General features: G+C 48.1%; 1 protein-coding gene across 4 annotated transcripts in view; it reads left to right on the plus strand.

Moving 5' to 3' along the window:
* PCDH19 (protocadherin 19) overlaps window positions 1-16,092 on the plus strand; it is a 113,454-nt gene that overhangs the window by 66,239 nt on the left and 31,123 nt on the right. For 2 of the 4 annotated variants that reach the window (XM_056809644.1, XM_007507516.2), the window contains 2 exons: window positions 609-667; window positions 7,950-8,122. In XM_056809644.1, coding sequence (XP_056665622.1) covers window positions 609-667; window positions 7,950-8,122 — 232 coding nt within the window. The remainder of the gene's footprint in view (window positions 1-608; window positions 668-7,949; window positions 8,123-16,092) is intronic. The other 2 variants (XM_056809645.1, XM_056809647.1) reach the window with 1 other exon arrangement.

Below are 16,092 nucleotides of genomic sequence, written 5' to 3' on the forward strand. Positions count from 1 at the left end.
AAGGCACCATTGGCATTGCTTAGCATCAAAGCAAGTGGAACAATTGTTTGGTCATGGGCACCACTGGGTAGGAAGTCATAAGCTAGAAAGCATCTCAAGAAGGGCAACCAGGACGGGGCAGGGTCTGGAGTCTACTTGCTGAAGGAATTGGGCCATTTACCCTGGTGAAGAACAATTTGGGGAGATGGGAGGGCTGTCTGTAAGCATCCCAAAGGCTGTTTCCTTGGTGCTAGATGACAGAACCAGGCACAATGAGAAGAAATTGTAGAAGTCAAGTGAGGCTCCAGTGGCAGGAAAACAATGACAATGACCACCCAACCATCTCCTTAACACTTCGAGCTATCAGGCCCAAAGTGGAACAGGATGGGTGACTGGGGAGCTGGGGAGTTCCCCTGGTTGGACACATTCAAGCAGAAGCTGGCTGAGGGATGTTGAAAATGGGGTTCCTTTTTGGGTTATGGGTTGGGTTCAGTGACCACAGAGTGCATTCTACTTCTAAAATCCTAGACTTTGGGGAACTCGCCGTGGTGTGGGTTTAATTCATAGCAGAAAAATAGAACTTTTCTCTATCTAATGGTCTTCATTCTTTTTTCTCCTCCTCTTTTCAGACGGAGAACTACTCCTTTGATGCCAACTACGTGAACAACCGGGCCCACTTGATTAAGAGGTATGTCTCAGTGTCCTCTACCTGTCTGACCTTGGCTTCCTGCCCCTAGGCCCACGTCCCTTCTTCGAGCCCTGCTCCTATGTCTGTGCCAGTCGATTTTCTGTGAAATGAAAAGAGATCATTTCGAAGAAAGATTTCCATCCCCAGGCTTCTCCCCACCCTCCCAGGGAAAGGAGGCCTACTTTGGGAACATTATTGTCTCATGTGGGAACTGCCAGTGAGGTTTGAAAGATCAATGTTAACTCGATGACTTGGGGATTCACTTAAAAAACTACTCTTTCCATGACAAAAACAAAATGAAATAAACCAGTCCAGGAAAGGAAAGAAAACTACCTCACAAGGTTTAGTACTATTGCAACGAAATGGCCTTGTTTGGAGTCTGGGCCCAGCTCTGGAGCAGAATGTTAGGCAGCTAGGGAGTGGGGTGAGGGGTGAGGGAGATCCTTGGCCAGGCCTCAGTTTCTTTATCTGTTAAGTCCTCGAACATCTTCCTTCTGTGAGTGATTGCAGGGATAGTGCTGTGGAAACTCTAAACTAGTATGTCAGTGTGAGTTGTTGGCCGGGGGGCCTGAGCCACAGGGATCAGAACAGCTAACACTTACATAGCATAAAATGCCCAAATATTTATTTTAAAATTATTTTAGGGGGCAACTGGGTAGCTCAGTGGATTGAGAACCAGGCCTAGAGACAGGAGGTCCTAAATTGAAATCTGGCCTCAGCCACTTCCCAGCTGTGTGACCCTGGGCAAGTCACTTGACCCCCATTGCCTAGCCCTTACCACTATTCTGCCTTGGAACTGCATCAGGGAGAGAAGAGGACAATGGCAGCCATAGCTTGGCTGGTACAATTGGTCATTGGATGAAAAAAGTGGCATCCAGCACCAAAGATGTGACATCCAGTTTTCCAGGGAAAGAAGCACCATCCATGACGAACAAGGCCATGTGTTCTCTGCAAAATTTAAGACTTGGCCAAAAGCTGTTGACCTGAACCTCTTCCCTCCCCAACCTTCAGGCCTCGGCCACAGCACCTCCTCCAAAACTGCCTCTTCTCAAAAGAGTGTCCATGGTGGGGAATGGCTTTTGTAGCCTGGATCCCTAAAGGGAAATGTGGGCCCATCTCAGAGCCTGTTTCCCTGAGCTAGCTGCCAGGGAACAAGGCCTTTTGGACAGTCGTTCCTGAAAGCAATCTCTTTTCTGCTGAGAACACTTATTGGCTTTGTGCTCAGCCTTCCTGGATGGTTGAGGGCCAGGAATCTTGAAGCAGGGTTCTGAAGAGCATGGTCTTGGCGTTCTCAGCTGGTAGAGGTCTGAGAACTTTGGTTTGATATTCTTAACAGCATTCCTCATCCTGATTTCCTCCCCGCCCCTACCAAATCCTCAGTTTTGTACTTCCTAATATTGTCCTTACAGATAAGCAACATGTTGGGAGTGCTTGAAAATTTGTCAAGTCCTTTGCAAACTTGGTCTGGTTCTTGCCTCCCAACATCTCTGCGAGGTGGTTACTATTGTTGTTATCTCTGTTCTGTAGAGGAAGAACATAATGCTCAGACCACTGAAGTCATTTGCCTAGGGGTACACAGCTAGTAACTAACTTTCAGAGGCAACATTAGAACCCAGATTTCCCTATCCCCAAGTGCAGTGCTCTACCCACTGTGCCACCTAGTGTAAACTGGATAGAAAAATGGCACAGCCCACCACTTGACTTTGGCAACGAGTGCCTCAGAGACTCACCAAAACATCCCGTTGTAATTGTTCATGGGTCCCAGGATCATCAATCAAGAAGCAGCAGGGACCATTGAGTCCAACCTCATTTTAGAGATGAGGAAGCTATGGCTCCAGGAGTTTAGAGAGTTAGCCCAAGGACACACAGTATAGTTGGGGCAGAGCTGGCAGTTGAACCCTGGTCCCATATTCCAGATCCGGTACTCATTCACTCTATCTGCTTGGCCTGTCTTGTTTGGGTTGGCTTTTCACCCAACAGGTGACTGGGGCTTCAAAGTTCTGGCAGTGGGCAATCTCTCCCAATTCTGTCTGAAATCAAAGTTATCGACTTTCCCCAGTGGCCACCCTAATTGAAAAGGAGACATTTGAGAGGTTGGGGAAGCACACATTTTTTTCAGCTTCCCATTTATGAGACAGTAAAGCTGAAAAAGGTAGGTGGTCCACTTGGTTCCATGGAGATACCAGAGGGCTTTGTAACATAATGAATCTTGTTCATGCCATTCTTTGGGGCTTTGAAGCCCTGGGTCTCCCTGCACCCGAATGAATGGGGACAAAGCATTTTGGCGGCCAAAGTTCAAGGGAAACCTGGCTATGATGGCTTGCAGGGGCCTTCACATTGAGTTTTAAACACGACATGTTGGGAAGATGTAGCACAGTAGCACTTGACGCTGAATAGAAAGCCAAAGCTGAGCGTGATCAAATAATCCTTTGGTGGTATTCGAAAGCAACTGCACTGCGTGGGGCTTCCTCCAGACTCATTTCCATGCACAGCAAATGTTCTCCACTAGGCAAACTTGCTCCCCAATACCAGATTGGCATCTCATAATTTGGACCTTCATTTCTTTTGCATTAAAATGCCCATTTGGCCAACATTGATGATGGTTCTCCCAGCCCTTCTTCCACTCCCCTCCTACTCCTTCCTGAACCTCCGTAGGTGACTTGCTCACATAGGTCTTCTTGCTCTGGCTTAGTCAGTGATGTTGATCCTATGCCTGTGGCAGCTGTTTTTCCTTCATAGAACTGGACCTTCCTCGGGGAGCTGGCCTACACTCAGGGAGCCTCCCCTCCAAGAGTAGGAGCTGTTCACTGGGTGCCTGAGGGTTGGGCCAACTGACACAGTTCTAACCCTGGGATCCAGTACACCTCATTTAACCTTGCTGAGCCTCAGTTTACTCATCTGGAACAGGAGGAGCTCATGGTAGGGCCCTGAGCCTCCATCCATAGTTCTGTTGAGGCACTCCCTGCCTTCCTCCAAGGCCATAGTAGAGACCAAATGAAATAATGGCAGTGTAACTTTATGAAAGCCCCATGTGATGTCCCCGGGGCCACCGAGAGCCCTCCAGGTGATGAGGAAGTGGGGAAAAGGAAAGGCAGCTCTGAGGGGCCATGTGGGAGACTGATTTCTTTCCTGCTTGGTTTTTCTCCCTGCTCTCTCCTCAGAGTGATTAAGCCCATTAACAGCACTTAACACCTGTTGTGAAAGTCTCTTGCCTCATGTCTGCTTTCCATGTTCCTCAAGTCCTCCATGCTCTCCTGTGGTGCCCTGATTGGGGAGTGGTAGCAGAAAGGGCACCGAGCTGCAGCTGTAAGGAAATTAACCAGGTGGAAGGGAACAAGGCAGCGAATTAGTGGGGGGACGTCGGCCTCCTGAGTTAGGATTGTGGGCTTGTGTCCCAAGCTTGAGATCTGCAGTAATAGCTCCAGGATTCTCGAGCACCTCCTAGGAGGTATTTCCCAATAGCATAGTTTCTAGATGAGGAAACTGAGGCTTACAAAGCAAGGCTAAATGATTTGCCCATGATCCTCTGGCTGGCAGGTATCGAGGTGGGGGCCCTAGCCCACATCTCCTGATTCCAACCCCAACACATGCCAAAGTAGGTACTGGGCACATATCTTGAATGGATGAATGAAAGGGAGAAGGGGATCCTTTATTAAGAAGGTGTTATCATCCAGTTACACAGATTCTAGAAGGTTAGCATTTGAAGAGAACTTTGAAATGGAGACAGTGCGATCTCCTCATCTCTAGAGAGGAGACAGGTTGCAAGCCTCTGCAGTTTCTCTGCCCCATCCTGCATGACCCTGAACCGTATCATCCCATGAAGCCTCAACAGCAGGGCAACTCGACATCCTGGGACTTCCCTTTGGGCCTTTAGATATTGCCTAGATACCATCAGAGTGCACAGGCTGGCCACCTTTTGCTGTCATCCAGCCAGCTGTCTCTTGACATCATATCTCTTATCTCCGATTGGCTTATTCTTTGCTACTAATGTAGTATAGTATGTTCATACCCACCGTTCACCTCTCTATTGACCTTGGGTCAGGTTTTAACTTGAATTCTTCAGAGACCGTGGGATTCTCTGATGTGCAGCCATTGCAGCACAACTAGAAGAATAGCGATGCTGAAGAGATGGGTTAGGGGGAAGCTTAGGGGTCACTTAAAGCACTGACCAGTTTTCCAAAGGCCATCTAGCCCTCTCTACCTCCTGTTTAGACTTGGGCCCGGCTCATTGTTCATTTGTAGTTTTTGCTCACGATCAATGTACCAGTGGCTCTGCTCCATGGCCCATCCATCCGAATACATATCATAATCTGGACAAAAGGCATTCTTCATCCACTTGGATTCTTTTGTGTAGATGGCTAGGCCAAACTCTTTGGAGGGTTCCTGGATCTCATTTAGGAGCCTCTAATGGTATTCTGGGGCTCGATGCAATCAGCTATCTGTCACCTCCAAATGAAACCTAGAACACTTCATTGTCATTTCTGAGAAATCTTCATTAAGCACTTCTACAGAGAGACTTGATCACTTAGAAAGACTTGGGCCCTTCCCTTTGGGACCCTGATCTGTTGGATAGGATTCCCCCTAGCTTAAGGCTGAATCAGTGCTAACATCTGACTAATGGGTTTTCAAGGCTTTCTTCCCCCGGGAGACTTACAGGCAATAAAGAAAATGAAATCAGCAATTTTTATGCTGGACATAAATTGTTATTTGCTCGGGGTATTTGCCAGGCTGCTCTATAATTTGCAGCATCTTTCCTTCTAGGTCTTAAAAAACCTTACACAGCTCCATTCATTAAGCCCCAACTATCTTTACAAGATGAGGGCAAACGGCTCTTCTTTTGGCAGATTGGCAAGCCGAACTCTCAGCATGTTAACTGCTGCAAGATGAACTGGTGTCCATAGCCACTCCCTTGCTTTTGCAGAGGAGAACACACACAGACATTCATCTCAAGGACTCCCACTCCTGGATCTCCTCCTAGTAGCTGCTGCTTCGTTTAATCAGACTCTGTGTCTCCATGTAATTCTGGAATCCCTAGTTTAGCTACCCTCTGCCAGGAGACAGTGTGGCATCGTAGGAGAAAGAGGCTCCCCAGCTTGGCTCTGTTGAACTGTGTCATGGGTGGATTTCCTTCTCTGGACCTCAGTTTCCTCAGCTGTCAAATGAGGAGGCTGGACTAGTTGGCCTCTGAGGTCCCTTTTAGCTCAGCTTGTAGATGCAGATTGTGTGCCATTTCTATGTGAATGCTGGCCATATCCTTCTTGACTGTTCTATGGATGTCACTTTCACCTCCAATCATCCCCCTCTACTCTCCTACCTTACAAGCTGGCCATTGTGGCAAAGAATTTTTAAAGATGAGGAAAAAAGAACAGTTCAGCACTGCCTCAAATGGATGCTGATAGAGAATGGTGTAAGGGGTCCTTGAGGGCAGGAAATGTTTCATTCCTGGTTTTGCATCCCCAGCACCCAGGGCACAAAGTAGGCACTTGGATTTTTTCCAGTCTTGTTTGACTCTTCATGACTCAGTGGACACCAATACTGTCCATGGCATTTTCTTGGCAAAGATACAGAGATGAAATGACTTGCCCAGGGTCACTCATCTTTCTGATGCCAGACACTCAATGCTCTATCCTCTGAGTCTCCTATCTGCTTCTTTTGTAGGCACTTACTAAATGCTTTTTGAAGATTAGGTTATATGTAATATTCCTCTAGCCCAGGAATGGAGCTCCAACTTGGCAAAGAAGAGTTGTATCCTCCTCTCTTCTCCAGGGCCAAGCTTGGTCATTCTAACTAGACAACTTTCAGTTTGTTGTTTTTTCCATTTCCATCACAGTGCAGATGGTGTTCCTGTTTCTTCTCCCTTCACCCTACATCCGTTCATGTGTCTTCACATGCTTCTTGGCATTCTCCAGGTTCACTGTTTCTTGTGGCCCAGTAATTTTCAGTTGCTTTCATGTTCTACAACCTGTTGAGTCATTCTTCACTTGAAAAGTACATTGTCCCATTCTCAGTTGAGGGGGATCCCTTTTGACCCTGAGTGGAGGGTGACTGTTGTTTTGTTGTGTCAACAGTGATGCTTGCCATCCTACTAATTGAATGTCACCAATCAGAGCCCCTTAGGAGCCAGGCTGATCGTAGTTCAGATTGAGAAGATCAAGTGGACGTTACAAGTCCTCTCATCGAGGTCTTTCTTCTGTGGTCCTGTGGTTTTCACTGGAATTCACACATGTGCCTTGGCTACTTGAGTGTTCCTTCATTCTTGTCATGTGTGCCTCTGCTTTTCCCACAGCGACTGGGAGAGTGGATTCTGCTACCCACTATGCGCTTCAGATGCATAATTGATGGTCCATGGTATAGCACAGGCAGCAGATTCTATCTGAACAGATATTTGGCGGGATAGCTAGTGGGGCCTCCTTGGATAGACCTGCCATTTTCAGTAAGGCCCTGCAGTAGGGTTGGTGGAGGGGGCCACTTCTTGGCAGGGGCTGCTTTGCTGCCTTTTCTGTCTGATTAGATTCATCCATGGCAAGAGTCGTTGACCTCAAATACTCGTTTATTTAATGTCATTTTGATTCAACAAGCATCTATTAATAGTCAGGGAACTGACACATGCAGGCTATGGGCTCCTAGGCAGGTTGCCCACCCTCACAGTGCCCTGAGCCACTTTCTAAGCTTAAAGCCACTTTCCTGCTTCAGAGGAGTGCCCTATTCCAGTAAAATCATAGGTTACGACCTAAATAAATGTGCCAGGCCAGACGGTAGGCCCTGAGCCTCCATCTATAGTTCTGTGGAGGCACTTTCTGCCTCTGGCATCCACCCTACCTTTCACTTAGCAGGCTTCTCCCTCCTCCCTCTCATTTTCTTTCTTCCTTTCAACGGCAGTTAAAAAGCTGACCTCCAGTCCCTGCACCTCCTTTCCCTTGGTTTCCAATTTCGATCCCCTTTCCTTTCTTTCTGGAAGACCAGCAGCAATCTTTTGTTTGTGTGAGAATGAAACAAATCCTGCTGTAATTCGCCCTCTTTGTGGTGATTGTTTCAAATTCGTGGGGAATTCGAGTTGCCTATAGGAGTGCATTTGAAGATGAATGAATGAAAGGGCAAGCCTGCCCTGGCAGGGGTATCCGAGGCAATTCTGAGTTGTAGCTATTAAAGAGATTCCCCAGCACACACCCAGGCCCTCCAAGTGCTGGCCTGGCTTCAGAGAGATGACATCATCCCCAGCTCCAGGAGACCTGCCTGGTCAGCCCTGCCATGAGAGTAAATTACTGTTCTTTCTCCAACCCAGCAGCTCCACATTCAAGGACTTGGAGGGAAATAGCCTGAAGGACAGCGGGCATGAGGAGAGCGACCAGACTGATAGCGAGCATGACATCCAGCGGGGCCTGTACTGCGACACCGCTGTCAATGATGTCCTGCATAGCAGTGGCGCCTCCGTGGGAGCTCAGCTTCCTGACCATGGTAAGTGCTGAGGGGGCCCAGAGTTCATACTCTGGGACTGACTGTGCTCTCAGGAGCGGCCTGGCCAGGGTAGGGGTAGAGGGCCTACTGTAGGGATCTAAGAGGCCTAAGTGGGCATTGAAAGGCTCTGGGGGTCCTAATGAGGAGCCAGACTATCTCTTTATGAGTAGGTCATGAAGGGAACCTTCTGCCCTTTAGGAGTGGGGCACACTGATGCCATGAAGAGAGCCCTTCTCATCACGAGGCAATGGCTCTCTTTGCTTTTGGATTAAAGGCTTGCCAGAAGAAGTTGAGTTGAGTAGAGTCTGGAGCTAATGAAGCTGAACATGGCAGCTCTGTCCCCATACAGAGCTCAGTAGGCTTCCCAAGGGGAGAAACATGGCTTCAGCCTTGTCACAACTCCAGACTGGGAGCCAGCAGGACAGGCACTAGACACAGAATGGAAGTTTGGATGGTTCCATGGAAACCATTCTGCATAGTGGGGCAATCCCTTAAAGCCCATGACTTGACCTCCACCTGGAGGATGGTGGCAGCCTCCAATCTTAATAAAGGAACAGATAATTTTTAGATACTGGAGCCCGGTCCTTCAGCAAGGATTGCTCAGGAGCACTATGGGACAGAAGCTAAGGGACCCAAGGCAAGGCCAGGCCACACCTCTGAGCTCAGATGGACTTGAGTGCAAATGTCAATTTTTAAACTTCTTACTGATGCAAATATACTTGGAAAATGTCCTGTCCTTCTCAGTGAAGAGACTGGGCTTCAGCTGGAGTCCTGGGAAGCCTCTAGATCTCTTGAGAAAGGACTAGAGGAAGATGGGACAGAATATGGTTCTGATGGATCGGATGAGCTTCAGCTCTTTTTGTTTCCCTGGAAACATCATTTAAAGCCTTTGTTGTGATTTCCTAAATGAGGCCAAAGGGAGAAAATAAAGGGTGTCCCTCTCTGAGCAAGAGGTTCTCTTTCCAAAATGGGAGAAATGGAATGAATTATCATAGATTCTCTTACATGGTCTTTAAATACCCCCCCCAAAACAAAAACAAAAAGAGCTTCTCCTCCCTCCTTCAGAAAAAATAGAGAAATGAGTAGTTGGGTTCTGCCAACTTTCCTCATCCATCAGTGGTAGAATTGAATTGAAGCAGGAAGGTACTTTCGATTGAACTTTACCATGGCAAAAGAGGGGGGGAATGAAACATTTCTGGAACTCTGGGCATGGAATGGGGCCAATTTCATTCTCGTAGTATGTCATGGGATTCAGGTGGATCGCTATCATTTACGGTCGTGTGTCTTAGAGAAATTGCTCTCGTTGACATTCTCGTTGAAAGGTTTTTGTTTTTGGTAGAATGTGCTCTGTAGTGAAATGAGGCTAAGAATGGACCTATTCCTTATATGGTGCCCACTTATAGCCTGGCTGGGATAACAGAACCATAACTAGGGTGGGGTGATGAGGGCTTTTTACTAGGATACTGACATTCAGAGAACACGTATGCTTAGCAAGAAGACATACGTCAACTAGGAAGCATATGGCATTCTCTTACCTCCTCCCCATCCCAAATGTTCCTGGATAAAGTCTTCCTTGGCCCTTCTGGTCCTGTTCTTCCCATCCAGGTTCTTCCCCCTTCCCCTCACTGAGACCTTGTATCCCAGGGTCCTGGCTCCCCACTCTCTGAGCTGAATTTGTCTTTAAACCTTTGAAGTCATGACTCCCACGTTCCACCTGAGCATGTTTCTTCCTTTTCCTGGGCATGAACACATCTACTGATGGCCCTAGAGAATAATTCTGTGGCAGTTCATAAGAGGGGAGGTGAAAAAAGAGGATAAGCACCTACTGTGTGCCAGACACTGTGTTAAGTACTTTACAAATAGTATCTCATTTGATCCGCACAACAACTCTGGGAGATGGGGGCTATTGTTACCATTTTACAGTTGAGGAAACTGAGGCAAGCAGGTTACATGACTTGTCCAAGCTCCCCTAGCTAGTAAAGTATCTGAGGCCAGATTTGAATTCAGGACATCCTGACTCTATGCCCAGCACTATATTCACAGTAGTGCTACCCAGCTGCCTCTAAAGAGATTTATTTGAGATGATCTGGTGGTGCTCACTCAGATTGCTCCCTGAAGATGTCATTCTGTTCCAATGGCACCCCCGTTAATGCTGCACTATTGCAGCAGAGGCCCAGGGTTGGGAAGCTGGGATTTCCTACTCAGAGGTGGCCCACAGCAAGACCCAGGCCCTTTGAACCCTGCAGTGCCAGACTCTTGTGGCCTTAGCCTTGTGGATTCCAGCACAATTCAGATCTGGTCCCACAGACTCTAAATTCTAACCCTAAATTTGCTCACTTACTATGAGTTGGGGAATTAAAAAGGGGGCCCTTCCGAGCACCATCACCAGACCTCATAACCCAGCACTGCCCTGTGGAGTTAGGCTGGGACTAGAGCAGGCCTGCTACCACCTCAAGTGGGCTCTAGGCTCAGCCTGAGGATCTGGAGGGTACCTGGGAGAGCAGATATATATGCCATGGCTCCCTGTGGAGCCCTGATTGTTCCCATGGGAGCCCCCAGAACGTCTGGTTCAGTTTAATTTGTGAAATATTTAAGTGGTCAAAGCCCTGTGTTAGGCGACATAAGGGAAACAGTCCCTGCCTTTAAGGAGCTTGCCCTAATGTCTGGGGTCAGAGGCTACAAATGTAAACGAGTTAAGAAAAGATCCCCCCCCAAAGGAGCCACAGTTGCTTGGCTGTGTCAGGGGCCGGGGCTAGAAAGAGGAAACCTTGGGCTGATAGTGGGGCATGGTCCACATTGGCCATGGTCCCAACCCGATTGCTAGCAATCGCTCTGGAGCCGCTTCCTCTCCTCTCCCAGGTTTGGCCACATGGGACAAGCAAGTCCAGTGGCTGTCACGCCTCTGCTGGGAGGTGGACGGAACAGGCCTGTCTTGGCCCTTACTTCTTTCATTGTATGTCAGCCTCTGGCCTCTGTACATAGTTGGAGAGTGGAGTGATAGGATGACCCAGGGGAATGGTCATTTGGTACATCCATTAATTTTTTTCCTAGAGCAGGAATGGGATGTTAAAGTGAGCCAGAATTCTGAAGAACTGAGTGTCTGAGCTAGAGGCCAGCGGATGTGGCTTTGTTCCCACCTACCTGGGAAGCCCCTGCACTCTGCGCTTCCTGTCAGTGACAAAAACTTCCTTAGGCTTGTTCCTTATGGCTTCACGTCCTAGCAAAAGGGTTTGACGAGGCCCCCAGGGCTAGTGAGCATCCACCTTCAAGACCAAAGCCCTTTAAAAAGGTTACAAATACCATGGGAAGAAATCCCATCCCAGCCTCTCATTTGCAGCCAGTCCTCCGAAAAATCTGGCCATTGGGAAGCTCTTCGTGAGAGTTCAAGGATGTGGGTGCCCAGAACTGATCAATTCAACCCCAGAATAAAGAAATTGTTTAGGAGCCAGAGTTGGCCTTCCAAGGGCAGATGGCACATAGGCGTCATGGAGACTCTCTGTCTCCCTGTTGGTAAATCAACAAAACATCTTGATGGGCTGGGCCTGGGAGTCCAAGAGGGAGAAGCTCAGAAGAGAACAGCTTCCTGGCTTGCTAATAATAATCTTGGCCTCACTCCCAGCAAGCCTTAGGACAGGCCTCTGGGTCAGTGAACTGGCTGAGTCCAGTTCCATTTGTTCCCACATGAAGGAATCCAAAGGCTACTTGCTCTTCTTGGTGCAATGAACTAATATGTCTCCATTTGTCATGTGGCATTGTGGCCACTTAGCGAGCTCTTTATTGTCCTGGCTACCTAGAAAAGAAGGTGATAGAGAATGCTATGGCCTGTTCCTTGCCTTTTTTGAATGTCTTATGAGCAAGTAAGTGATACCCTCTGACACGTAGGAACTTAACAATTTGTTCCGAAGGAATTTCATTCTGGCCTTGGGGATGGTGCCCAAGGTTCTCAGCCAGTTCTGTTCTGGCCTCAGTTTCAGTTCCCTCTGAGTATCACCACTTTCTGAGATCCAAGTGAGGAAGAAGCGGGTTTATTCCTTTATGTGACTGGCTCCTCGCACTGGGATCTGCTCCAACTGGGCTTATCATTTTGAGTTTGGCTTGAATTGGTGGACATTGAAGGCTATGTCTGGGACCAGCTAAAGGAAGTGGGGATGTTTAGTTAGGAGAGGGGAAGTCTTAGGGACTTCTAGGCTTGGGATTTTAAGACGTTATCACCTGAAAGAGGAACAGGGCTTGTCCTTGGCTCCAAAGGGCAGAACAATTGAGACCAGTTCCCGGAAGTTGGGAGAGGCCATGTTAGGCTTTATATCAAGAAAACCTTCTTAAGGGTGACCTGGATCACCTGGGGCTGTGGTGGGTGCCTCTCGCTGGAGGTCTTCAAGTAGAGGCTGGAGGATCCCTTGCAAGGGAAATTGGAGATCTGAGGAATCCTTTTTTGGAGTAGGAGCTGGTCCTCATGGATGCTGCCATTTCTCCTTGCTGAGATTCTGTGATGGAGACCTGTCTGTTTGATGTGACTTGGGATTTCCCACCGGGCTTATTTAAGTGCGATTCCTGCCATCATACAGGGAACATAGCCTAAGCTTGCAAATTCCTGTTTCATGCCCAGTGAGCTTTTCTGTTTCAAAATGGGAATCCCACCCAGTGTCTCTTACCTTCTGATCTTAATCATTGATTATAAATTCATCAAGCGAAAAGATGACTGTAATTGCTCTAATATGGAGTTCATTACAACACTGGATTGTTTTCCCTCCCCTGTTAATTGACACCAAATGGATGGTGCAGATAGACATGCTCAGGAACATTTCTCTCCCATTACCGACTGGACCTACCCAGAATGCCCAAGTGCTGTGATGGGCCAGTAGCTGGGAGTGGTGTTTGCTGGGCCCTTTTCCTCACCCACTCTCTTTACTGGTTTTCTTAGCCATGCTTCATTCAGCAAACACGTTGGTTGGGTTAAAAAATGGGGCCTGGGGATCAGCCCTGCTCTGACTGCAGCTGCGGTTACAAGCAGCACTGGGAGGCCTGTGCCGTAGGCAGCTTGCTAGCTAGATAGTTCAGACTCCCTTCACATGTCTGCATTAAGACATTTAGACTCTTGACATTTATCTCCCCCACCCCCACCCCATGTTCACAATTGCCTTTCCTCCCACCTTTTAACAAAACGCCCAGCCGGTGCCTGGCTGCCCCTCCTGCTAGCTCCCTCTGCTACTTGTGCCCCAACTCCTTTCAATTAGTCTCTTGGTGAAATAGGGGGACGGCTCCTCCTAGACCATGTTCCCACCCTGCCGAGTGGGCAAGGGGGGGCCCCTCGCTGTGCGCCTGGAGTGCTGGCGCCCAACCAGATGTTAGGCAGAGTCATTGAAAATTCCATTTTATCAGAGGCGCATTCGCTGTCAAAAAGTTTTATCTTGACTTCAACAAAGAAGTTGATTAGCTCCCCTAGGACCTGAATTAGCATCTTTGCACTGGGTATACTGTTTTGCAATTCATGGAGTTAGCTCCCCCTACTAACCCCAGTTGGGCTCCTACAGAATGGTGGTTTTTTTTGGTAGTGCCGTCACTTGCCTGGCAAACGTTGCAGCTAATGAAGTTTCATTTCTTCACCGTAGGAACATATGTGCCCACTGGTCATCCGACATCTAAGTGATTTTCATGGCCTTCATTTGGGTAGCCTTTACTGTTTGTCTCAGGCACATGGCACTTATCATCTAAGGCCCGCCAATGTATGACTCCATATACCCCAAACGATGCCGAGATGCAGACAGTTGTTATCTATAAGCCATTTGGGCACTGAATGGGCCAGATAGTGCCATTATTGGTGTCGAAAGTGAAACTGTTTTCTCCATTGCTCCTGGCCTTGGATAGAAGGCTCAGGCCTAATGGTTTGAATCTTAGCTCTCACATTTGCTTTCTTTATGGTCTTGAACAAGTTGCTGAATGTCTCTGGGCCTCAGTTTGCTTATCTGTAAAATGGGGATAATAATATCCCCTGTTCCACCATCACGGGGTTGTTGTGAGGCTCAAGTGAGACCATGCATTTAAAGCACTTTGCTCACTTCTCAGTGATAAAAAGATTATCTCTTGTTGTTTCACCATTTGCTTTTAGGTTCTGAATAGTGCCAGCCTCACTGTGGCAGAGGGGAAAGAGCCCTCTTGTGAGGTCAAAGGACCTGGGTTTGAATTCCAGCTATGCTCCTTTCTTGCAGCATGACCTTTGTGGATCTTCGTTTCCTCAGGCATAAAATAAAGGGCTTTAGAGGGCCCTTGGAGGTCCCTTCCAGCTCAAGTTTGGGAGCCTTCTGGCATGCTGAATTTGCTTCGTGTCTTTTGTCAATGCCCCCATAGGATGAGTGCTCTGGGATCTCATGCTTGTCCCGCCGTTCCCTTGTGGTGGTGGAGAACGTGTCAACTAGCAAGTGCAGCTTCATTCTGCCCTGTTAGGGGTCTGATTCTTGGTCAAAGTCTCCCCACCCACTACTGTATGCTTTTCATCTCAAAAAGGGCTGTGCAGGTGGGAAACGGGACAGGTGAGGGCTGTCCTTGACTGCGTCCACATCTCTGCTTTCCCAAATTGGCCTCCTTCCAGTGTCCTTTATGTTTTATTGGCAAGTCATTCGCAGGGATAGAAGTTGTCTGTAAGTAATGGAAGCCTGGCTGCTAGCAGTTGTTTTGTGTCCTCATGTTGGCACAGGCCCCTTTATCCAGGAGCTCATTTCAGATGGCTCTGCGTCCAGTTCAGTACCACATGCGTGATGAGAGGAGCGTTCCGATGTGTTCTGTCAGATTCCCGTTCTGTCGAAATGCTGTCCTTGCCCACTAGGAACTTGGAGCTGTCTTAAAACTCACTTGTGGAAGAAGCAAAGATGGGTGGCAGGTGACTCAACAGCCCCGAAGATGAAAGCAAGCCGGGGACTTTCATGGGTTATGCTGGCTGTTACCAGCATCGTTTGTGCCTGGGGCAAGTTTCACAGAACACGTCCAGACTTGGGTGAGCGGCACTTGAGGCATCTCCTCATCGGCTGCTTTTTAAGACAGATTCAGTTGAGGCAGGAGGAGACAGAGACCTTTGGAGGCGGAAAGTAAGGCCACTGCACCATGGCTACATCAGAAGGAATTCCCTGGGGGTGTGGTGTGCCCCAGCTGGTAGCTTCCTACTTTCATTATTTGGTCTAACTTGTTGCTAAGCTCAACTGTTACTATACTGTTGAAGGGTGCTGCCAGGACCCTCTCCATTTCAGTATCTCAGAGGAAACTCTAGTCAGGGCCCTGGTATCAAGAAAGTCCCATATCATGAAGCACTTGGAAGGCACTGGAGGTTAGAGGCCACGTAAAAGGGCAGCACAGATGGACCAGCTTGGGGATCTACAAAGAGATTAAGATTGTTAGAGTGCAAAGGAGAAATGCATTGAAAAGGACTGTTGGACGCGATGGGCAATCCCTTTACATAGGCATGGATATTGGGACCCCATTCCAAGGTGGCATGTTGTAGGAAGAGCTCTGTCCTTTCAGGGGAAGGCCTATCCATTGAGCCATGGGGCAGCCGTGACAAATGGGCAAAGCTAACAAAGCCACAGGAAATGAGGAGTGGTTCTTAGGGTGGGGAATCCTTCCTTAGGGACTAAGGTAACAGCCATCTTTCCACTCTCCCATAAATCCTTCTAAAGTCAAATTTCTCTGCCAATAGCTTATTTTCCTCATTGGCTTTTTCTTACCCATTATATTGAATGTTATTTTCTCCATGGCAATAGGAGTGGCTTAGAGCCATGTTTAGTAACTTTGCCATGATGAGGGAAAATGGGACATTACTGTAAATTGAGAGCTGGGAGAAATTAAGCTTTGCTTCAGGCCTATCCCGGCTATGCCATCCTCATTTAGAATGTTCAGGTCCCTGGAATGTTATCTGGGGCATCCATACTTGGCAGAGGCATGTCAAACGTGGTGAGGTTCGGCCCCAATGTTCATCCCTCCCA

The sequence above is a fragment of the Monodelphis domestica genome, chromosome X, assembly GCF_027887165.1.
Source record: "Monodelphis domestica isolate mMonDom1 chromosome X, mMonDom1.pri, whole genome shotgun sequence".
Classification (NCBI taxonomy): Eukaryota; Metazoa; Chordata; class Mammalia; order Didelphimorphia; family Didelphidae; genus Monodelphis; species Monodelphis domestica.